General features: G+C 49.4%; 1 protein-coding gene across 1 annotated transcript in view; it reads right to left on the minus strand.

Annotated features, from left to right (window-relative positions):
• Positions 1-453: 453 nt before the first annotated feature.
• The window catches only part of LOC135251283 (potassium/sodium hyperpolarization-activated cyclic nucleotide-gated channel 2-like), a 51,375-nt gene continuing 27,928 nt past the window's right edge, over positions 454-23,900 (minus strand). Inside the window, 5 exon segments of the mRNA XM_064328583.1 lie at positions 454-6,251; positions 8,825-8,970; positions 8,972-8,987; positions 13,663-13,903; positions 14,378-14,524. Coding sequence (XP_064184653.1) covers positions 5,227-6,251; positions 8,825-8,970; positions 8,972-8,987; positions 13,663-13,903; positions 14,378-14,524 — 1,575 coding nt within the window. The 3' untranslated portion in view covers positions 454-5,226.

Genomic DNA, 23,900 nt, shown 5'->3' on the forward strand with positions numbered 1-23,900 from the left:
CCACGTCAGCCTGCCCCCCCCCCCCCCCCCGCCCGCCCCTCTCCCTCGGAAGAAAAAGCCCGTGTAGGTTTCTGAATCTGGCCTGATAATGCCCGTGCGATTCCTGTCTCGAAGCTAAGGGTGACCTTTAAAAAACTGAAAGGAGATCATCATAAAAGCATAAAGCTTAATTTAATATCCAGCACGGTTAAAGTGCAGATTTTTTTTTTTGGGGGAGGGTAGGGGGGTGTGGGGGGGGTTATTCTTTTAATGCGAGCTATTCTGCTCAGAAAGTTAGGAACCGTTTAATTCATTCAGAATGAGCTGACTAATCACAGCACTGAAACGACAAGAGCTGCACCCCAAATCTCGCCCTCAAAGACCCAGAAAATCATCAGTGCACTTTCATATAACATAGCCTGTTAAAAAAAATTTTTTTAAGGCAGAAAGACTACAAGTCCCAGAAGGCAACACTCCATTGATCAAGTTTATTACAGCTTATTCAAGGCGTCAAATAAACAGACATATAAATAATGATTAAAAGCAGCGAGGGTTATGAGACGTGGAGAGATGTGATCTTATCTATACTGTGTTCAGCGCAGGTTTACAGCAAAATTCTCCACTTGGCACAAATTCCAACACAGGAAAATGTATAAAAAATTTAAACGTGAGACCCTGTGAACAAACCTCTCCCAGAAACACAAACTGCTCTCTGGAAAAAACACCCAAACTTTCTCCCACAACCAAAATCATATCAGCAGTAACAGGGAGGCACTTTGCATTTCTAAAAAAAAAAACAAACAAAAAAACAAGAAAATCTGAATACATGACTTCAACCCTCTGAGGTCACTTGATGAAATCAATAGTAAAAAAAAAGGTAATAATAAATTAGATAATAATAAAGAATTATTGAGTAGGCCTTATTGCAAAGGTGAGTCACACGAAGAGACAAAAGAAAAACATTTTGAAGGGGTCCCCACAGGATTGATACACATAAGTTCTACACATACACGGTCATATTGCACTTCAAAAAATGAAAATGGGTGAAATAGTTATTTTTAAACATTAATATGTGCTGGTAACAACGGGGTGGCTAGAAAGAAATGTGAGCAAGTAGCTAAAAAACTTTATTTTGTTAAGATGATGTTTGAGTTAATGCAAAGGAGAAGGCAAGTACAACCCGACTGCTTTATACACTGACTGGACTCCAGCCAGTAATCGTATGTGATGGCACAGCTGTTTCATGTTTTCATGTCACTGTTTGTTAAAAACAGTTTGCTTATTTTTAAAAACTATACAATAGAAATTAAACTAAATCTGACTGTTACTTAACTACACTCTAATCTGAACTATTAATACGACATACAATATCACCATTTAACGTTATTGTAAAATACTGGAATATTCAACATGCAACTTGCATCCGTTCGTACGTTTTTTCTCCTTTGCACAAAACCAAAATCAACTAAGTATTGCAACGTATCCACGGCAACAGTGATAAATCCACACGTGTCACTCGCGAATAGGACTAAGTTTCGACTAGGCGTGTGATCGACGATGGCGAAGAAAAATCCTCAATTTAACAGCGATGCTTAATACGTAAGCACGGCGGCTAGGTCTGTTCGTTTCGCACAAGATAGGAATCCTCACCCTTTCAGAGTGTCCCGCAGTCTTTTTCCGAAATGTGATCCAGGGCTAATCTCCATCACGGTGGGGATTGTCTGGCAGGGGTTCCCAAACTGAGATCTAGAGCCTCCCAGAGACCCTGACAGAACTGCCAGATTACCGTAAATTTCCACAATAAAATTGGAAAATGTCTTCCCCTTTTTGGGAATATTTGTGTTTATATTCACATATTTCAGAAATTCTACATTCTATTCATCCTCCGAATAAAAAAAATAACATTGATACATATCATGGGTATATACATAGTACTAAATATATAGAAATAAATAGTCATGTGTCTTACAGGAAATGACATATGCAGATACAGGACGTGACATCATGATTTAGAGATGTTTCCACGTTTTAGTGTGCTAAATACCCACTGCATTGAAGCCTTTAGTGGGAGTCAGATAAAGTATTATTATTATTATTATTATTATTATTAATAATTACATTTATATAGCACTTTTCCAAATGCTCAAAGTGCTTTACAGTGAAGGGGAACTCACCTCACCCACCACCAATGTGTAGCACCCACCTGGGTGATGCACGGCAGCCATTTTGCGCCAGAACGCTCACCACACATTAGCGAAGATGGAGAGGGAGAGAACATTTATTTAGCCAATTAAATCTGGGGATGATTTTTTAGTGGCAAGTTTTTGCGAGAGCCAGATCTGGGATTTGGCCAGGACACCGGGGAACCCCCTACTCTTAGCGATAAGTGTCATGGGATCTTTAATGACCACAGAGAGTCAGGACCTCGGTTTAACGTCTCATCCGAAAGACGGAGTGACAAAAAGCATCCATCATTAAGGAGGGAGGTCCTCAACTAGAGGTGGCTATTTTAGGGGGTATGAAAAATTTGGGAACCCCTGCTTTCAGTAACAAAGAAATTAATCCATTATTTTAATCTATTATTTTAACCATATTTTAACTGCAGGATTCATACCCAACTGAAGCCTAAACATTGATTTAAAAAAAATACAGGCAAGTGATGAACACAGTTTGCATTTCTTTGGTTTAAAAAAAATTTTTTTTTTATTGAGCTGGGGGAGTGAACCAACAACCTTCAGATGTTGGTTCCGGTGGGGGGCGGGGGGGGGAGTGGGTGACCGCACTCAGAACAAAGCCACTGAAGCGGCAGCAGAAAGATAACCAACGGTAAAGTACGAGCGTTTGAAGCTGTGTCTACGACAGAAGAGAACTTTATGGAGCCGCGGCTTTTTGAAGACATGACCTTTCCCCCGAGGCTCAGTGGCCAGGATCAAACAGGCTGCCTCTGGGACCGGGGACCAGCTGGGCTCCAGCGCGAGGGAAGGAGAGCAGCAGATTCTCGGCTCCGAGGAGCGCAGCGTATCGCTAGCATCTGTCAGCGTCGTGTAACGCGAGCATGAGAAGGCCCGGGAAGCGGGCCAGGAGAGTGCAACTGTCCGTCAAACTTTCAAACGGTAGAATTCTAAAAAGTGTCCGTTAGTGAGAGCGGGAAAAACTTCAGTGAGAAGCAGCTAGTGGGGGATGGGGGGTGGGGGATCTGGAGAACGCATCTCCTTTGAAACAGGTCTGTGGCAAATCTAAATCTAAATCTAAAGCGTTGAGTTTGTCTTTATGTGTCTTTAACACAACATCTGAAGTTCATTTCAAGGTCACCCCAACCTTCAGAAGACTAAAATCCATTAAAAAAAGTTTTAAAAAAACAAAACGAATGTTAACGTAACAAAACTTATGGGGAAAAAAAGTATAAGTTCGTTTGAATACAGGACTTTGACCAGCAGTCCATACTTTGGAATGGTGCTATAATAGTACAATACTACTACTTCTACACACACACACACACGTCCGTCAAAAACATGGCAAATTCTTTAAATGTTTTGCCTCAAAGGTTTTCCTGGAAAAAAAGGGTTTCCCCAAACGGTTTTACGAGCATTTACGGAACTCAAACGGCCCGGAAAACCATGCTAGTCCGAGACGCTGAAACCATCCTGAACAGAATTCCGAGATTTTTACAGTTGGTTACAGCTGTTTGTGAGTCTTTGAACTGACCAAATACCTCAAATGAAGCACACCTGAGCTGCTGAAAACATTCATAGAGAGGCTGGAAGAAACCTACAGCCAGATGAATTCAGCTCAAGTGGAATCGTCTATCAAAAACCCTTTTTTGACTGAGGCAGACCAAAATGGAAATCCAACTGCCGAATTGAATTGAAAGTCTTCTTCGCGTAGGAAATTTCAAACAGGCTTTGCGAAAGTGCGAAGCCACACCTTTAGCCACTGCGGTTAATTAGTCAAAGGTTGATACCAAAAAACTTTGTCGTGAGTTTTAACTCCTACCAGACCTTTCTGAAGAACTGCCATACTTCTCAGGGAAAGTTTTACAAAGACCCTACATCACAACACCTTACAACAGATGACAATATAAAGACACGTATTCTTAATTTCTACAAAAACATAATTCCATAGATATTTAAAGCAACGTACGTTATGTAAGGCAGGGCGGATGTATTGCAGAATATTCATATCCATTTTTAGGGCTATACATGCATACGTCGATTCATAAACACATTTGATCGTAAGAACTCAAGTTACAGTGTCAATAGCTTCTTAAGAAATGAGAACAGACCAGACATGAATTCAAGTAATAGAAATAATGCTCAACTCTGTTTTTTTTTTTTTTAAAACAGAGAAAACATACAACATACAAACACACATGCATACGCACACACAAACATACACACACACACACACACACACGCGAACCAATAATATGGCTTCTAAAGTCAAGAATCAAGGCAGTTAAATAAATGGCCTTTTTTCTTCTGTTTTCTTTTTTTTCCTCCAGTTGAAAACCAGACTTTGTGTTCCTGCTCCACTTTGGTCTGGAGAAAATGAAAAGAAAGCTAAGTATTTACTTCTCCCTTCCTGTTTTACATGTACACAGCGACTTAAGATCGACCAGCGGTCTAAAACATCATTGTATTGTTTTTTTTTGTTTGTTGTTTTTTTCTGCTTCTTCAAACGCGCGAGTAAAACGCGTGAGTGTCGTGAGTAAAACTCTAGCGCTATTTACCTAAGATAGCTTCTACAAGAAAACCACACACACACACAAAAAATAAACTCTTTTTGCGAAGCGTTAAATTTCCCCGTCGTCACCGCCGCCCTGCGCAGGCCCCATCGCGTTGTTTTGGGGTTTTATACAGCATATGACACCTACGTTATACATTACACTTTTTGAATATGTTTCACAATAAAGAAAAACAAATTAGGAAGGCAGCATCTGACACAGGGACTGCAGAAGAGGTCCTGTTTGCGTGTCCAGGTGAGTCGCAATGCACAAACCCCCCCTCCCCCCCCGCATTCGTCTGATTAATCCATTGACCCACCAGCCGTGAGCCATACACATCTCTTGAGTTCCGTATGCCCCCCCCCCCATCGCCACTGTCGCAACGCAAATACATTCAGATCGAACGACCGTGGGCGTGGCGGGGATGGGAGGGGTCAAGGGGGCGGGGTCTAAGAGGAGGGGGGCGGGGATTCCTTTAAGGCTGGAGGACGGCTGGCTCCTCCCCCCCGGGGGACTCTGTGAGGTCACAAGTGAGAAGAGAGCCGCGATCTGGCCGGGTCCGATTCGGGGAGGCTGGCGGCCGAGCCCTTCCTGGACGGGCCGGAGTCCAGCGTCCCGGGCCCCTTCCCGCCCTGGGGGGCAGCCTCGGAGGGGGGGGGCGTGGGGGGAAAGGACCCCGCCCCCGTTTGGTGGGACAGGGATGAGCGCTGGGGGGTACCCCTCAGCCCTGGGGGTCCGGAGGAGGAGGAGGAGGAGGAGGCGACGGCAGGAGGGGCCTGGGATTGGGCGGGTCCCGTGGAGGCCAAGGATACGCGGGGCGAGGGGGGCGAGCTGGCAGGGGCAGGGCCTGGGGCGGTGGGCGGGGCCCCCTCCTGGCGGAGGGAGAGCTGAGAGGCGGAGAGCGCGGCCCCGGCCTGACCCAGGCCGCCAGCCTGCAGGGGGAGGGGGCTCTTGAGGGGGGCGGGGCGGGGGGTGGGGCTGGGGGCGTGGTGCTGCACCAGGGAGAGTTGGGAGCCGGAGGTTCCCGCCGAGCCGTACTGGAAGGTCCGCCCCCCCCCGGCCGCCAGGGGGCTCTGGACGGGCGGGCTGGACATGGCGGAGGCGAAGGCGGCGGCGCCGGGGGGGAACTGCAGGCACTGCAGGGGGGAGGCCGAAACGGGGCTGGCCAGGCTCTGCACCACCTGGAACCTGCGCACCATGCGGGGGGAGGGCACGGGCCCCGCCCCCACCAGCGCCCCGCCCCCCAGCGGCACCCCCACCAGCGGGCTCCCCACCAGCGGGCTCACCACCTGCGGGCAGAAGCTCATGGCCACAGCCTGCTGGAGGCTGGCGATGGCCGAGCCGGGGGGGGGCTGGCCGGGGGGGGCGAAGATGCCCCCGTGCGCGGGCGGGGTCATGGACATGGCCCGCGAGCGCTGCAGGTCCACCAGCTGCACCATCTCCCGGTCGTACTTGACGATCTCCTGGATCATCTCGTTCTCCTGGTTGTTGAAGACGCCCGAGTTGAGGTCGTGCTGCACCTTGTGCTGCAGGATGGAGTTCTTCTTACCTGCGGAGCCACGGCAACCAGAACACGGCCGTCAGGTGTGTCACACTCGCGGTCCGCATTTACCCAATCAGCTCGGGCCGCTTATCCCGACACCTTCAATAGTGCGCACACAGACATTAGCAACAGACGGCAGTGCAGTATATAAGGGTTTAAAAAAAAAAAAAACTTGGCTTGTAACCAAAAGGTTGCAGGTTTGATTCCCAGATAGGACACTGCCATCGTACCCTTCGGTAAACTACTTAACCTGGACTGCTGTATAAACGGATTGTGTGTTTTAAAAAAAAGGCTCCCTGGATTAAAAGCAGCTGCTGAAATGTAATGTAATGTAATTACACCAGGCTCCCGGGGTCAGAGTCCTTACCCGACCCTCTCAGTGTGACGCTAAGCGCAGCTGAAGGTGACAGAGGGAGATTTAAGGACGCGCCGCTTCAAGCACAAATGGATGTGAAGGTGACGTGCGGAGAGGAACAGAAGCAGAATACATTATCAGAGCTGGAGAGGGGTGGGGGTGGGGTGGGGGGGGTAGGGGGCTGAGATACAGGTGCTCAGACAGGTGTGTTTTGTGGAAGACGGGGGCAGTGATTCGGCTATCGTGGCTGGTGCGGGGACCTCATACACACACACACACGCACGCACACACACACACACACACACACACGCACGCACACACACACACACACACACACACACAGAGGCACATCTCACTCACAGCTCTCTCTCAAGCTGTTGTGTTTTGCTGAGTCACAATGTCTCTGGTGTCAGTGTCAGCAGGATTCAAAGGGGGGGGGGGGACGCAGAGGTGGGGGGACGCAGGGATGGGGGGGAGCGCAGGGATCACTCTCCACATCGTGAGCATCGAGACCCCATCTACAGCCAAACCTGCTCCCTCCACCCACAGCAGGCACACCTACACCTGCTGGGAGGGGGGGAGGGGGGGGGACTACATCCAACTGCCCAATCCCCCAAACTGACTTCTACAATTCCCTGACCCCCTCACCTGTTTCAGCTTGTAAAGGTGAGTTACTGAGACACCACCGGTGTTACAGCTCCAGGAGCACAGCAGCTGGGAACCAGGGACTATCTACTGGGCTCACAGTACTGCAGGAGAGAGCTAGCACCGTCACTGTGGGGAAGCTAACACAGTGGTGACCTGAGTAACTGCCATGGCCAAATTAAACTCACCCAACCCATTGGCGGGACAAGGTCAGCTGTACTGCACCCCGGAGGTCCAGTCAGAGGTAGTCATCTACTCTGACTGTATTTCAAAAAATTCAGCATCTGTGCTTTCAGACCTGTGCCAAGACGCGAAAATTTATATTCATATTTATTTCTCGACGTGACTGGTACGCAAACAACAAGTCAGGTAGCCTTCGCAGAGCCTGCTCGCTGTCTGTCTGTTTACAAAGCCATTACGAAGGTCCCCCTTGCAGCATCAAAGCTGTTTTACTCAACGCCAACACAAAATTTGCAAATGTTTTCTGCGCCCAGCGCTAGACCTCAATATTTTATTATATCATTACAGCCCAACGCTTTGATATCCTCAGAGGCAGTTTGTGTTTTTATAGTCCGCCTCTAATGATGTATGTACCAACAAGCGGCAAATGAGAATCCTTCGAAGATTGTTCCCGAGTGCGTCTAACTTCCTTCTCTCTCATCCAGCCCGTGTGCGAACGCTTCTGAAAACAGCGCGGCGTTTTAATATTAATCACATGCTTAATAACAAGCAAGCCGCACGTTACCCGTTATCTATCACTGTAAGCCGTCTGAAATACTGTACAAGGCCCCAAAAACAGCGTAGCTGGGAGTAGTCAGGTAGCTGGGCCCGCATGGGACCAGGTGGGCCTTCACAGTGGCGTGTGGCGGTCCAGTCGAGGTAAATGTGTTGGGGGGGGGGGGGGGGGGGAGGCCAGGGCACTATTTAGGCAGCCAGGGCCCACCCATGTCGACGCCTGTGAAGTGGCCCAGTAAGGGAGGCCCTCAGTGACAGAAAGACTGTAACGGAATTTCCTCATTTTTCCTAATTTAGCTCGAGCCGTGCACCTCCGTGACCTTTACGGACCGGCCATCTCCGTTCCAGGGTCCCGGAGAGCTGCAGGGTCTGTCGGTTTTCTGTCTTACCCCTTAATATCAGCAGCCAATCCAGACCCAAGAAACCAGGGACAGGTGAGTTAACTGTGTAATCAGCTGCTTTAATTGATCGATTAAGAGCGGAGGACACAACAAGAAACCAGCAGACCCTGCGGCCCGCCAGGACCAGGACTGAGGGTCACTGCTACAGACCCACCCACTGGCTCTGCATTCTCAACGCCGTGAGTTCTGTTCTGCTACCGCTGGAGTCAAAATGATCCAATTCAGGGAGCATCTTTCGGAGATTTGAAAAAGGGGCTTGACCACAAGGACGATACCATAGCAACGGTCGTTCGGTGCTGTGACATCACAAAGGATACTCAGGTTGCCAGCCGGGGGACCTCTGGTATTTAAGAGCACTGAGAGGGAAAGAAGGAACGCGGGAGCGTCTGGAGGGTGTACAGAGCCTGTGTGTGTGTGGGCGAGGGGGGGCTGTGGGGGGGTACCTATGCGGTCGAGCCGGTCGATGGCCACGGTCTCGAAGGCCCGTCTCATCATGGGGTACTCCTCCAGCACCTCGTTGAAGTTGTCGACGGACAGCGAGAACAGGCGGCAGTACGTCTCCGCCCGAACGCTCGCGGTGCGCGCCCCCGGTCAGCAAGCAGATCTCTGAGGGGGGGGGGGGGGGGAGAGGGGAGGGAGAGGGAGAGAGGGGGAGGGAGAGGGAGAGAGAGGGGGGGGAGGGGGGGGAGGGAGAGGGGGGGGAGAGGGAGGGGGAGGGGGGAGGGAGAGGGGGGGGAGGGGGGGAGGAGGGGGAGAGAGGGGAGGGGGGAGGAGGGGAGAGAGGGGAGGAGGGGAGGGGAGAGAGAGGAAAAGGGAGAGGGACATAGAGAGAGAGGAGAGACAGAAAGGTAGAGAGGAAAAAATTGAGAGTGAGAGGGAGATAGAGAGTAGGGGATAGAAAGAGGAAGAGAGACAAGGCAAAAAAGAGAAGAAAAGTTAGACAGAGGGAGCGAGGGGGTGAGATAAGGTGAGAGAAGATAGAAGAGAGGGATGGAGAGAGAGAGAAGGACGGATGGAGAAGGAGAGAGAAAGGAGGGAGGGCAGATTTCAATTACCACGCCAGAACACACACTGATGAAATAATCCATCTGAAATATCTGCTGCCACACAGGGAAGTTACTCCACCATTTTATTTTCTTCTCCTTCTTCTCTGACACATTTTCACAGAGAAAAGGCGGAATCCATGCTGCCTGTGGTGTGTTGCCAGTTCAAGCCTGAGGTGAACACCAGTTGCGCACACCTGAGGCCAGGTATAAGCAAGTCACTTTGTTCTGTTCTTTTTTTACTCTTTTTTTTTAAACATTCAACAATTGTAGCTTTTGCACCTTTGAAAAAATCAGTAATCTTACAATAGGTTTCTCTTTTTTATTTCTGAGTCACGGCGGGGGAACGGTCTTTTCCACACACACGTGGCGAAAAAAGGATCTTTTGTTGTAATAGCGGAATAATTGATTTTCGTTCCGCCTTTTGGGAAAATCTGAATCTTAAAAATAAAAAAATAAAAAAAGACGTGTAATGGATTGTCATAAACACAGGGCGCTGGGCTAACTGTGACTCCTCCCCCTCGTTATTAAGGGCCAATCAGGAAAGCCGGAAGAGAAGCCAGGGGGGAAAGAGGAAAGACCCACTGAACAGCAGGAGCGGAGGCATGCGAAATGGGTCATTCGGAGATGCCGAGGTGTGCCTGAGATTAAATGAGTTTGCCCTAATTTGATTAAGACAGCTAATTAGCCGACGCTGTTCTGGCTCAAAGCCTCTTGTTAAGACTTAATGAAGTAGAATGCTTCACGATATTGGAAAGTAAACACTTTCGGCTTATTGATTTTGCTTAATTTACTTAAAAAAAACAAAACGGTATGTTTCGAGATTGATTTGTTAAGGCTACCCCCAGTGGAAAGTCCCCTTCAGACCTGTCCACTGACTCGCGTTTTTTTTTTTTATTTCTTTTTTTTTTTTAAAGGTTTTTAACAGAGATCCAGATTAAATCTACCCGCCGGTGTGCGCGTGATCGCGTGTTGTCTAACGAACGCCGAAGCGCTCGTCAGCAGACAGCCTCGCCAGCTGACGGGGCTGAGTATATAGCGAAAGGAGAGAAAAAAAACATAACACTCGCTTAAAATAAAATAAAAAACGGCTGCAACAATCGCGTTGATTACAACGTTGATCGCGCAGTCAGATTATCTGTCTAACCGACAGCGAGTCGTGCTGAAGCACAACAGTGACAGCCGTATCTACATAAAGGCCCTTTAACATTTTCGCGTTTGATGTTTGCTTAAATCTGTTGGACAAAGTGTTTAGGGGCAAATTGTTGTTGTTTGATTGGATGATTGGGTGTAACTCCACAACCCCGATCAGTGCATGCTGGAGAGGAGGGGAAGCCATGGGGTTGTGTCAGATATCTCACGACGAGAAAAAACGGGGACTGCCTATTCCAACAGATAAAACCAACCGACATTAACCCGTTCCCATGACGATAGGACAGCCCAGCATATCTGACCAATCACAGGCTGCCCCACCATCGCTGCGTAGCAGCACATTGGGTTATAAACATATCCAGTCACTGCACACCAGATGACCAACTCCTGGTACCTGAGTTTGTCTTTCCCCTCTACTATAAGACTTGTGAACCACATTTGTTAATAAAGTAAAGAAACAGGCAAATAATGCTTTTTTAAAATCCCGCTAGGCCACATATTACATGAAGAATGTTGTCCTTAATGAAGCACACAACACCTTCACTAGAATCTCATAACATTTTAAACATGTCATAACATCTCTCAAGCTTTTATTTCTTATTTTATGGATCTATTATCTCCCAATTCGTAATACCCATGTCTGTACTGCCCGAATATGTTCAATTAAAAAAAAAGTAAAAATAAAAAAACAAGCAAGCCTGCTTCGTTTCACCCTGCAATCTCTCAATTGACCAAAGGGGGCACTATTGCACAAAGAGCTCCTTCCCTGAGACACTAATCAATGTGATGATCACCAGCTCGAGGGAACACTACATCTGTTGAATGTAGTGACACTCTAATGCCTGACTGAACTAAATCCTCACAGACTAACGGATTTAACGGAAACCCACCCGACAATCAAAAGTCCCGTTTAATTGCTTATGACTGCTGACTTATAAAACCGCCATTCTGAGGTAAAGAGTGGCGCTTTTACGGGCTTCATAATCACAAAGGATTTGGGAAACGCATACATTTGTGCAAAGCGTCATTTTTTTTTCTCCTCTGTGGGAAAAAAAAAAAAGTCACAGCATGCCTGGGCCAGCCGGAGCGGTTTCTCGGAGAAGAGGCTCCGTCGGCGCGCCGATAGCCGAAGCTTTGGCCGTAGTTAAAAGTTTTTGGCGCGGCGGAGACGACAACGCGGAAGGAAAACCTGCAAGCCTTTCGGAAACAGAGCGGGCGATGAGTCGCCTTTTTGTGCGAAAGAGAAAAAAAGAAAGAGAGAGAGACATCTTTCTCCAGACAACCCGCGAGGACCGCACCGAGGAAAAAACAAGCGGTCTGGGGAGATTAACGACTTCCTGTCTCTGAGCCGTAAACGGCCGACGCTGTCCTGACGCGAGCGACCAAACCGAAATAAATCCACGCAGAACGTTACAAACGACCCTGTCACGGGTGCCGCGTGAGCCCGGCCCAGCCCTGCATTATTAATTAGCCACGTGCGCCCCCCCCCCCCCCCGCCATCGTCAAAGCCACACACCGTCCTGCACACCAGCCCACACCACACCTCTCCGTTTGAATTTTTTAAAACTCGTTTCTCTTAGTCTCTTTCGGTGTTTTTTTTTTTCTTTTTTTTTCTTTGAGATATGAAAAATGACCCAGAAACCTCCAAAAAGGACCTCCGGCCCTTCTTTCTGGGTCGGCGGGACTTCAAAAACAGCCTCTGAGGGGACGCTTTGAATCTGGGACACGACAGTTGGAAGTCGGGGGGGGGGGGGGGGGGGGCGGGGGGGGGCACACGAATAGGAGTCAAACACTAAGGGCAAAACACTCTGGGTTTATTCTCCTTATCTCACTGCAGTTGTGGCTTTTTTATGTACTGATATCACAGCTGGGGTCACCCTGGGCTTAGAGAGCCTTTACACATCTCTTAGAAAACATCTGCAAAAGCTGCATGTGGGATTACTGGACATCTTTTTTTTTCTTATTGATGATATACAGACCAAATGGGTCAAATACATATTTGTTTTTGGATTCAAATACTTTTCTGTGCTCTATTGATCTTGCCTGGCGTAACTGAGCCAGCCGGTATGACCAGAAGGAGGGGTTTTGCACTTTTTGAGAGCATTTCACTGGTTTCCAGACAAGAACCAGTAAAGCGAAGAAAAGTATTTGAATCCGAAACAAATACGTATTTGACCCGGGTCTGATGATATTTAACTAAAACCCAAATGCTGTCTGTAACAGTGTGTGTGTGGCAGAGCGGGACAGGGTCTGTGTTCGGGGGAAGTGTTCCTGACACTCTGACCTTAACTGTGTGCTGTCGGGGGTGTCTGGTGGCGCAGCCTGTAGAGCGCTGTCTGCATGCTCATCACGAGCCGCGACGTCGGCGGTTCGAGTCCCGACCGCGCGTCCCTTTGTCGCCCGTCTCTCCCTCTCTCTCTCTTCCCCTGTTCTTCCTGTCTCTCTACGCTGTTCTGTCCAATAAAAAAAAGCCCCCCAAAAAAGAAAAAAACTATGTGCTGTTAACTCCCTGCACATTGCAGGAGAGTTGAGTCTCCAGGGAATGCCGCTGATGTTCTCCACTGCCGAACAGCGCTCTGGTCCCCGCCGAGCGATCGCAAACGTACGTAACGCCGTCAAGTCGGTTCGTGTTGATCAGTTCAGCGACGTTCCCAAACAGCGCGTCGAAGCCCGACCTCTCCTGCCTCACCGCCTGATGACAGGCGCTAAAGTATGTCAGGACAGAAACACATCACCCATGGAACCGTTAGCACCAGACCTCCACACCACCAGCTACAGTCGCATACGACAAGAACGGAATCGCCGAAAGACAGTGCTACCATCCGTCCCACCCATTGGGCGACGGTGCAGCCAATCACACGCCGCTCTGCGGGGGGCTTCGCTGCCCGTAGCCGAGGCCAGAACGATCCAGATTCAAACCTGGACCGCGAGGGGCTTACCCGCGCACGAGAACCAGTTCCTTAACAGAACGAGCCACCAAGCAGCGCCCCTCCCCGCCCCCCCCCCAAATTCTCTGGCTCTCAGAAGCTGATTTTTTATTTTCATTTTTTTGGCAAATGAAAAGCGAAGGCGTGACGGAGCCGCACCTCCGAAGTAGGAGCCGTCGGAGAGCTTCATTCCCATGGTGCCCTTGGTGAGCACGCTCACCACCCCGTGCTGGATGAAGTACATCTTCTTGCCGATGGTGCCCTCCCTGATGATGTAGTCCCGGGGCTGGAAGACCTCGAAGCGCAGCTTGGTCAGCATGGCGGTCACGAAGTTGGGCTCCGCGTTGGCGAAGAGGGGCATGGACGCCACCAGCTTCCTGCAGTTGAAGTTCACGATTTCCTGGGGGAGAGAGACGAAGAGAGCGAGAGAGTGTCACAGTCCAACTCGTCGCACGCGCACCTTGCTATTGTCTGTCGTGTCCAGGTGTTCGCAGAGGAACACCAACCGGTAAATTTAAAGACAGAAAAAAAACCCCAAAAAAACAACAGCTCCCACATATTAGATCTCCTGCCAATCTCGCCAAACTTTATGCAACGTGTCAGTTAAAAAAAATAAATAAATAAAAATAAAACAACGTTACAAGCCTCATCAGGGTCAAAAGTGGGACAAACTGAAATACTGGTTTTTAACTGACGCACTGAAGCTTGGCAGCAGGCCCGCAGCGGGGGGCCAGTTTCCACGTTCACAGATAGACATCACGATACGACATCATGCCAGGTAGGGCGTGATACCGTCCAGCTCCTTACTCATTACCCTACACTGCCCCCCCCCCTCCCAAACACCCCCCCCCCCCCATGGAGCCCCCCCCCTCACCTCCCTCAGCGGCTCGTTCAGCTCCTCCAGGATGCTCTCCTCGTCGAACATCTTGCCCTGGTACCGGTGCTCGTAGTAGTCGTGGATCTTCTGCCGGAAGTCGGCCGGAAGTTTGTGAAAGGACATGTACTGCTCCACTTGCTTATACTGAAATGAGAGGGGGAGAGGGGAGAGAGAGAGAGAGGAGGAGGAAGGGAGGGGGAGAGGGAGGGAGGAGGGGGGAGGGAGGGAGAGGGAGGAGGGAGGAGAGGGAGAGGGGGAGGGAGAGAGAGAGGGAGGGGGGAGGGGGAGAGAGGGAGGGAGGAGAGAGGGGGGAGAGAGGGGAGGGGGGAGAGCGAGGGAGGAGAGGGAGGGAGGGAGAGGGGGAGGGATGGGGAGAGAGGAGAGAGAGAGAGCTAGTCAGGCATTCTCTTCTTTTTATTGAATGGGGGGATTCGAGCTCCATATGTGCTTAAGTAACACTGCTATCACGGTTGTCCTGGCAATAGAGTGTGATTAAACTGAACTGAGAGAGAGAGAGAGAGAGAGAGAGGAAATGGTACACGGAAAGGAGAACATTTGCTATTGTTGAAATAACCATATCATTTTTTTCTCCTCGTTATTAACTTTGGCTAATTATATGAGCATCATGTCAGTAATGCATACTGAATTGAGTGAGGGGGAGGAGAGGGCAGGGGGGTGGGGGAGCGGCTTTCTCTTATTCTTCCTCTCTGATTAAATTTCTTGGTCCCTGACCTCACTGCTGGAGCTTTGAAACTAATGATACACTGTTTACAGTTCTCTACTTCCTTTTCCACCATAGAGAGTTCCTTTCGGCGAAGAAAGAGGGAGAGTGATTCTCTCCACTCGAAGAAGGTGATAATGGGAGAGAAGACAATGCAATGTCCCTGCAGTTTGGGGCTGTGGATCTTGGAAGAGAGGGGGGAACAGTAGTACTAGCAGACTGCAGATAGAGGGCGCCAGACTAGGCAGTTGAGCTCCTCTGTCAGCATTCACCGTTTCTCCCTTCCTGTCTCTTCAGCTGAAGCACTATTCAAGTTCACCTCGTTTCCCTCAGATTGTTTCTGAAGTCACCTTAGGTGGTCTGTCCAAGAACATTTTCAACAAAGAAAAAACAAAAAACAAAGAAAGCCACTCTCAAGATGTGCCAAGCGTTTTTAAACCAGGCTGCTAGCTTTGATGTCTGCTCGATACGGGGCAACAAAACAACAAAGTACTTTCCTCAAAGTTAATTTTTTTTTTTTTTTGAAAAATTATAATTACAGTACAAATTTGGAACACATTTTCAAACTCCATTGAGAGCCACTCTGCCTTACTTAACAGGAGGACTAATTGGTGTGTGTGTGTGTGTGTGTGAGAGAGAGAGAGAGAGAGAGAGTGCGGGAGTATGTGAATGTGTGTGTGTGTATAAGGGAGAGAGAGAAAAGGGGTGTGAATGAGTGTTTGTAACAATATAATTGAGAGGACATTTGTCAATTTTGTGAGTTTGCCTCGAACAATCGAGTCCAGTGGCCTGTGCCTGTAATTGGGTAAACACACAGTTAACAGTTGAACTCTGGCCTGTGCACAGCCTACACAGTGCCTGTGTTCCACTGTGTTTCACTGTGCTTCTGTTCCCATAAACTGCCCATAACCGAGACTGTGGGTTCATTCCATAATCACTTCATTTCCACTCCTTGCGCCTCTTCCTCCCGTCCTTTCCTCGCATCTAAGCTCCGCCCCCACCAGAGGACGGACCACCACGAGGGAGAGATGCAGGGATGAGACACGAGGACTGAGGAATCGAAGGTAACGTGCGTCAGGCGAACGGAACGTCCCTGTTCAGCCAAACGTCAGGTGGAAAGGAAGTCCGATTACAGACGTGGCAGACGTGGAGAGGTGGATCCACAGGGGGATCATTCATGCATCACGCGCTCTAAAAATAGACTTCCAAAAAGGCTGCACTCGTGTGTCCCCGCTCAAGCATCCTCCAGGAGCCTCCTTGTTCAGCTCAGACCAGCTCAAGCAGACCAGCAGACCAGCTCAGACCAGCTCAGCTCAGCTCAGCTCAGCTCAGCTCAGCTCAGCTCAGCTCAGCTCAGCTCAGACCAGCACAGCTCAGACCAGCTCAGACCAGCTCAGCTCAGACCAGCTCAGCTCAGCCCAGCTCAGCTCAGACCAGCACAGCTCAGACCAGCTCAGACCAGACCAGCTCAGCTCAGACCAGACCAGCTCAGCTCAGCTCAGCTCAGCTCAGCTCAGCTCAGCTCAGACCAGCTCAGCGCCGCCTCCTGCAGGTCAGAAAAGCAGACGTGCGATTACGTCGTTACTGCCGCCTTCCGTGTCCGAGACGTGAGCGACAACCGCTCTCTTTGCCAGGGCCGTACCGAGAAGCACTTCTGATGCGTAAAACCTTTCCGCCGTCCTGATTCGTCTGATTCAGTTTTTTTGATAGGCAGACTCACAGAGAAGGGAAGAGGGAGAGCGAGTCGCCAAGTTTCGTCAACCCAGGCATGCGTTCAAGCGGGGCGAGGCAGTGTGAATTATTCAGATCCGCTAAGAGCTTCTCTTTCGGCTGTCCGTTAAAATCAAAACAAAACAAAAAAAACACAGCTTTTTGCTTCATTTCCAAGTTTGGAGTCTGAACGCTCGGCCAACCCCAACCCCGTTCCCACACCCTACATATTTGGCCTTCAGGGCCAATAGCAGTGCTGGTTCTCATTCTTCCCCTCCAATCAGGGATCAGAGTGGACCTGGGACACAAGGCGAGTTAAGAGTCTGACCAATCAGTGACACTGATCAATCGACTAACGAGGTGGTTGCAAAGAACACCAGCGGCACTGATTGGCTTGGAGGGCCAGATTTGAGTATTCTTGTCCTGCAGCCTCAGACAGGAGGACAGAGTGTAGGCAGCCCTGCTGAAAATTCCAGTTTAAACCGGCTTAAACTGGTCAGTCTGGTTCAAGATGTGTTTCAAACACCTTTAGCTGGACAACCAGCTGTTTACCGGCTGACTAGCCTATCATGAGCTTGTCCACCAGTTTGTCCACCAGCTCACTCCTCCAGTTTTGACCAACCACAGACCAGCTATGACCAGTAAGAAGTGTCAAAAACATCAGTTTAAACCAGCTTAAACCAGCTTAGAATCCCAGCTGATCTCAGCTGATATTTTCAGCAGGGAGGTCTGAACCAGTGCCTCTGATATACGCACTGCCAGCCACTGCGGCAGGATTACCAATGCAGGCCTCCCACCACACGGTGGCGCTGTGGCTAACCACTCGCTGCTCTGTGGGCCTGTGTGCACACACAGTCAGCCCAGACAGGGCCAGGATTCCATTCAGGGTCCACGGAGACGGGTTGCTTAGTCATCGCCGGATGCGCTAGTTAACAAGAATTTAAAATTTCCTTCGCCCGGCATCTCCCTGGACACGGGCGCACTTAATCACACCACAAGAGGGTAGACGCGTTTTAGTTCCCTGCTCCCGAGTCAGGTGTGCGTTTTTTTCCTTTCGTTGCCTCTTTTCGGTCTTGTAATTGCTACTGAGAAGGTCAAGTAAAGGTCAATGGGAAATTCTCCGATAGCTGATTACCCAAATTAATTTTTTTTTCTCCTCGCCTGCCCTTCTCATCTGTGCACGTTTGCGCGGCGATCGCTGTTGAATGTTTCGCGTCTGCCTGTCAGAAACGAAGCCGGCTTCCTCTCCTCTCCAGGCTGAGAGGAGCGGGAACATGGCCGACGGCACAGATTCGTCTTAAACACACACACACAGACCGCTGCGCAGCTCTGTCGTGTTGGTGTTTCCCTGTCACAGACCGGAGTCGTAAAAGCTATCAATCACGTCACTGTGTGAAGTTATCACCGGGTTTAAAACCTGCACTGTGAAACAATTATACACAAGACTGTAAGATCACAACCTGTTTTACGCTGAGTGCATTTCAATGCACTATCCTCTGAACAGCCATGATTTATCAGCGTTTAGAAAATATAATTTTTTGGTGTTCACAGGGAATACACAGTTTCACGTGTTTATCAAGCAATTATTTGCTTGACGAAGTCAATTTCTGAACAGACTTTCAATTTAAACATGCATTTGTTAATATTCAGCACATCCTGTTACACAAGGCTGCTTGGTGTGGGCAAGGGGAATTCGAAATACGTGCAAGACCAAGAATATCACGGTTTTTTAAAATAGAAGAGAGGAATGGCACAGGCAACGCCACAGAGCCAGAACAGAACCCTGGCCCAAAACGAAACGGAAATCCTGCAAGAAACCGTGAATAATGCAATAAAGACCGGAGCGTGGCTGTCACCTGTCTGTATCCAGGGACAACGACCTTCCTTGACCTTCAGCTAAAAATTCCATCTCAAAAAAAGATTAAAAATTTTTTTTTTTTAACTTGATTAAAAAGTGAATAAATGTATGAATGACATGCTGGGGAATTAAGAGTCGGCCTGAGCGAACGAGAGGCTGAACTACAGAGAGAGAGAGAGAGAGAGAGAGAGGAAGAAAGAGAGAGAGATAGAGAGAGAGAGAGAGAGAGGAAGAAAGAGAGAGAGATAGAGAGAGAGAGAGAGAGAGAGGAAGAAAGAGAGAGAGTCCTGCAGATTTACAGCCACCGTTTGACCTTCGGTGCCGATTCCTCCCTCTACAGAGAGAGAGAGGGAGAGAGGGAGAGAGAGAGAGACAAAGAGAGAGGGGGGAGAGAGGAGAGAGAGGGAGTGAGTGAGAGAGAGAGAGGAGAGAGAGATAAAATGAGTGATGGGACAGCGGCCCACGGACAGATAACAGCGGGCGTGTGGAAGCCCCAGGAGAGGGGACAGGAGAAAAGAGAAAGGGAACGAGGGAGGAAGGGAGAGGTACCGAGCCTTTCGGCCATTGGCTGAAGGGGTAGGCGGGGCTCAGCGCTGAGTCATCGATGAGTCACCGCTGAGTTATGGCTGCAGGGGTTGGGGGGGGGGGTTTAAAGGTGCCACCTGTGGCAGTGACCACAGTTGCATTCGGTCCCACTTTAGCATGTTCCCTCCAAAAGCCCCCCCCCCTCCAATGAGCTACTTTGTGGAAATTTGGAGGAATTTTGTGATGCACAACAGGTGGACTTGACAGGTGAAAATAGGGAAAATAGAGGAGGAGAAAACCGAAACAACTGACCGGTCCTATCCTCTCCTCCTCGAGCGGAGTGTTGCATTGTGGGATTCCCTTCTTGCTGGAGGCTTATACTCTTTGCGGGAGGGAGGGAAAAAATGAGGAAGCAAGGGAATGTAATCTGCCTCCTACCACTTCGTGAATCGGAACCGAACGCTGCTTGGAGCGGCCGCCATATTTCACTGCGGCATTTCGACCACTCCTCCCTTAAAGCCAAGGGGCCCGAACGCACACCCGGACTCGCCACAAGGGGGCAGCGGTCCATGGCACAGCCGGGGGGGGGGGGGGGGGGGGGGTACTGAGGTCTTAAGCAGAGTTCCATGGGCTGAAAACGCGAGCTGACATTTTGCAGATTTTTTAAATTTTATTTTCGTCAGAGGGCACTCGTCCCCGAAAAAAAAAAAAAAAAAACCGAAGGATGCTCTGTCTGGCGATCGCCTCCCGAGCGGAAAGCAAACTCACACTTCAAAAACTTCACTCAGCCGCTCTCGCAGTTCGCTTTTCGAAAAAAAGAAACCGTTAATTAATGTGCCATAACTGGCGAAAGAAGAAGGTCACAAAACCCACAAGTTTCACAGCAGAAGAGAGAGAGAGGGAGAGAGAAAAAAATGTTCCCTGTAGCACAGACTGAATTATTACACCTGCCACCATCTTAAATGCTGACTTTAGACTGGGCCCCTTTGGGGTGGGGTGGGGGAGGAACAATGGCCTTATATAAACTGTCCTGTGCCAGGGAAATAGCCGGCTGCCTGCGTCCTTTGATTTTTAGCGAAAGGACCTTCCTCTCCTAAAATAACAGGCGTGAAGAACGAGAAGCAGGCGTTCCAAAAAAGCTCTTGAGTTTTTCTTTCTTTTTTTCTTCTTTTTTGTAATCACCAGAAAATGTGAAGTAGATTTGTGTCGCAGAGCATCCAGGTCCCCCAGGACAAGGCGCAATAAATCACCCAAAATGACAGCCGGTGGCAACTCAAAGCAGAGAGAGGGAGAGAGAGGGGGGGAAATCTGTGACCTTGGCAAACCACAACTGTAGAAATGTGCTTACAGAAAACAAAACAAGTAAAAGCAGATTGGCTCACAGCACAGAGGACCCAAGGCTCAGGCTCTGGGGGAAACTTAATAAAAATTATTTTGTGAATGGGGGGGGGGGGGGGGGATGGAGGTCGATAGTGTGATGTCATCATCCTCAACGAGCGTTCACGTGTTCAGCAATAAGTGGGCAGGACATCCCAAAAACATTCACAGCTTCTATTTTTTTCTTTCTTTTTCTATCTCTTCTGTCTAGATGCAGTAAAAATCCCAACCCCAAGATGTGACATCACCACTCCCCCCCCCCATCCCGCTACTGTCAAACTGGTACGGCCCAAGGGGGCTGTTGGGGGTGGGGGCGGTTGAGGTGGGGGTGGAGGAGCGGTATAAATTTTTAATGCGCTTGCGTTTCACGGCTCTGAAGTCAACATCGCGGGTCTGCGGAGGAATTCTAATTTTGGTTCAGGAGAGACAGTCACACGGCCGCGTACCTCACCGTCTGGCGTCTCTAAACCCCGCTCCACTGCGTCACAAACGTGTCGGCGGGTCTGGCGTCTCTAAACCCCGCTCCACTGCGTCACAAACGCGTCGGCGGGCGTCTCTAAACCCCGCTCCACTGCGTCACAAACGTGTCGGCGGGCGTCTCTAAACCCCGCTCCACTGCGTCACAAACGTGTCGGCGGGTCTGGCGTCTCTAAACCCCGCTCCACTGCGTCACAAACGTGTCGGCGGGCGTCTCTAAACCCCGCTCCACTGCGTCACAAACGCGTCGGCGGGCGTCTCTAAACCCCGCTCCACTGCGTCACAAACGCGTCGGCGGGCGTCTCTAAACCCCGCTCCACTGCGTCACAAACGCGTCGGCGGGCGTCTCTAAACCCCGCTCCACTGCGTCACAAACGCGTCGGCGGGCATCTCTAAACCCCGCTCCACTGCGTCACAAACGCGTCGGCGGGCGTCTCTAAACCCCATTCCACTGCGTCACAAACGTGCGTGGCGTGTGTAGATCTCTCGATGGCGAATGTGAGCGAAGGCGTGGTTGTTTCCGCCATTCCCCTCACACCGACAGCGCCCACCTTTTTTATGGCGGAACTCTATACCAACCCCAATCCTGTCCCCCTTTGTCCCAAAGCCAATCATTTCACCCGATCCTGTGGACATTTTCAACAGGCCTGCTCACAGAAGGACAACGTGCCAGGACAGACACCCAGAGGACAATACATAACAGTATAACACCCTACTGGTGACAGAGGGAATTGGTGACATAAATGGCAGGGGAAAGCTATTACCAAATCGAGTCTCTGATTGGACACAGCTCCTCTAAGCCACACCAGCCCTACTCTGATTGGACACAGCTCCACTAAGCCACACCAGCCCTACTCTGATTGGACACAGCTCCACTAAGCCACACCAGCCCTACTCTGATTGGACACAGCTCCACTAAGCCACACCAGCCCTACTCTGATTGGGCACAACTCCACTAAGCCACCCCAGCCCAACTCTGATTGGACACAACTCCACTAAGCCACACCAGCCCTACTCTGATTGGACACAGCTCCTCTAAGCCACACCAGCCCTACTCTGCTTGGACACAACTCCACTAAGCCACCCCAGCCCAACTCTGATTGGACACAACTCCACTAAGCCACACCAGCCCAACTCTGATTGGACAGAGCTCCACTGAGTTCTTACTGAGCTGTCTGTACGCGTTCTCTGAGGTTGCCCTCACTCATGAGCATCACGCCTAGAGTGCACAGAGCAAGTTCGGTCAGGGAAATCAACCAATCACAGACACACAACACCTTTTTTCTCACGCCCATCCAATCACATGCACACAGAACTAATGGAGCGCCATTTTAAACCAACAGACAGATCTCTCCAGTGCTGCTGCTTTTGCCTGCGCTGCTGCTTGCCTGCTTCACTCGCTACTGCACAGGACTGCACTCGCCCTCCACCACCCCAGCTACCACCTGCTGTTTGGATCTGCTTCTAGGTACTGGGGGTATTTCTGGTATTCGTCCTGTTTAGTAGGGTAGATGTATCGTCCTCCCTGTCAGATAGAGTAGAGCACACTGGTATATGCACTGTAGTACCTGAAAGTAGATCCACTCAGCGCCAAACCAAAAAAAAAAAAACTTTTATGTTAAAATAGTTAATCTAAACACCGAGTTGTCCTGACTGAATTATGACACCACACACCGTGCCACACAGCGAGAGATATCATTAGCCTGCCAAGCTAAAGCCATCAGTTCCCAGGCAAGGAAATGAATCTCACTCTCACTGTATCGCCATGGGCAATGTCACACCCTGTAGCAGATGTTCACACGCTAACTGACATCTCTAAATTCTGTTACTTCTGCAATAACAAATATTCTTATAATATTCTTACTGGATTTTTTTGTTTTTTTTTGCCACACACACACACAAGCACACACACGTCTTCAGTGAATTTCTGAGAAGCAAGGACCTGGAATGCAAATGGAAACAGAAGCTCTATAGCTTGTTCTCTGAATCCTCCCGGGTTGGGGGTCAACTTTTCAATCGACTTAGTTCAGGAAATGAAATGAAATGAAATAAAATGCAATTTGAGAACTGAAACAAAAACTCCCAGTGATGTTCCAACAGGATCTTTTTTTGTTTTGTTTTTTCAGGAAATAAACTGAATTTCATTTCATCTGCTGAACTGAATTGAAATGAAATCGACTCCAGCTCTAGGAGGGTTATGGGAGGGAACTGTAGTCAAAGAGCTTTAAAAAAAAAAAAAAAAAAAAAAAAAAAAAAAAAACAGACAAGCTTTGTTTTTCAGCTGAACGTGGCTGTTCTAGAACTACAGCACAGAGCACGAGGTTCTGCTCTGTACCGTGTCCCGAACCCACAGACGCAAGACGGGGGTTCGTCAGGGGTCACAGCCTGAGGTGAGACCGGGAGGACCAGGTGTGTCGAAGGGATTTCGGGCCCTATGGTTACAGTGGCAGAGACAGACAGACTTAAGCCGCGTTTCCACCGCAGGAACTATACCCCGGAACTAGGAACCTTTTGAGGAACTCAGTGCGTTTCCACCGCAGGAACTAGGGTCTAAATTTAGTTCTGGGGGCTTTGTTTTACCCCCCAAAACGTTCCTGCTCGGGGGGTAGTACTTTCCGAAAGTACAGGAACCTTTTGGGTGGAGCTTGCAGCGCTGAACATTTCTGATTGGTCGAGTACTCGTAGCATTTGTGTTGTATTTATTTTCCGCCATTACCCGCCATGTTTGAAAATATGCAGCGGCAAACCAATTTATTTTCATAATAACTTCAAATCAAACTTGTATGTTATGCGGCGCAGTAGCCTACTTTTGGTTATAACCTGTCAACGTCTTGGAATTATAACGTGTGCTC

The sequence above is a fragment of the Anguilla rostrata genome, chromosome 3 (genome assembly GCF_018555375.3).
Source record: "Anguilla rostrata isolate EN2019 chromosome 3, ASM1855537v3, whole genome shotgun sequence".
Lineage (NCBI taxonomy): Eukaryota > Metazoa > Chordata > Actinopteri > Anguilliformes > Anguillidae > Anguilla > Anguilla rostrata.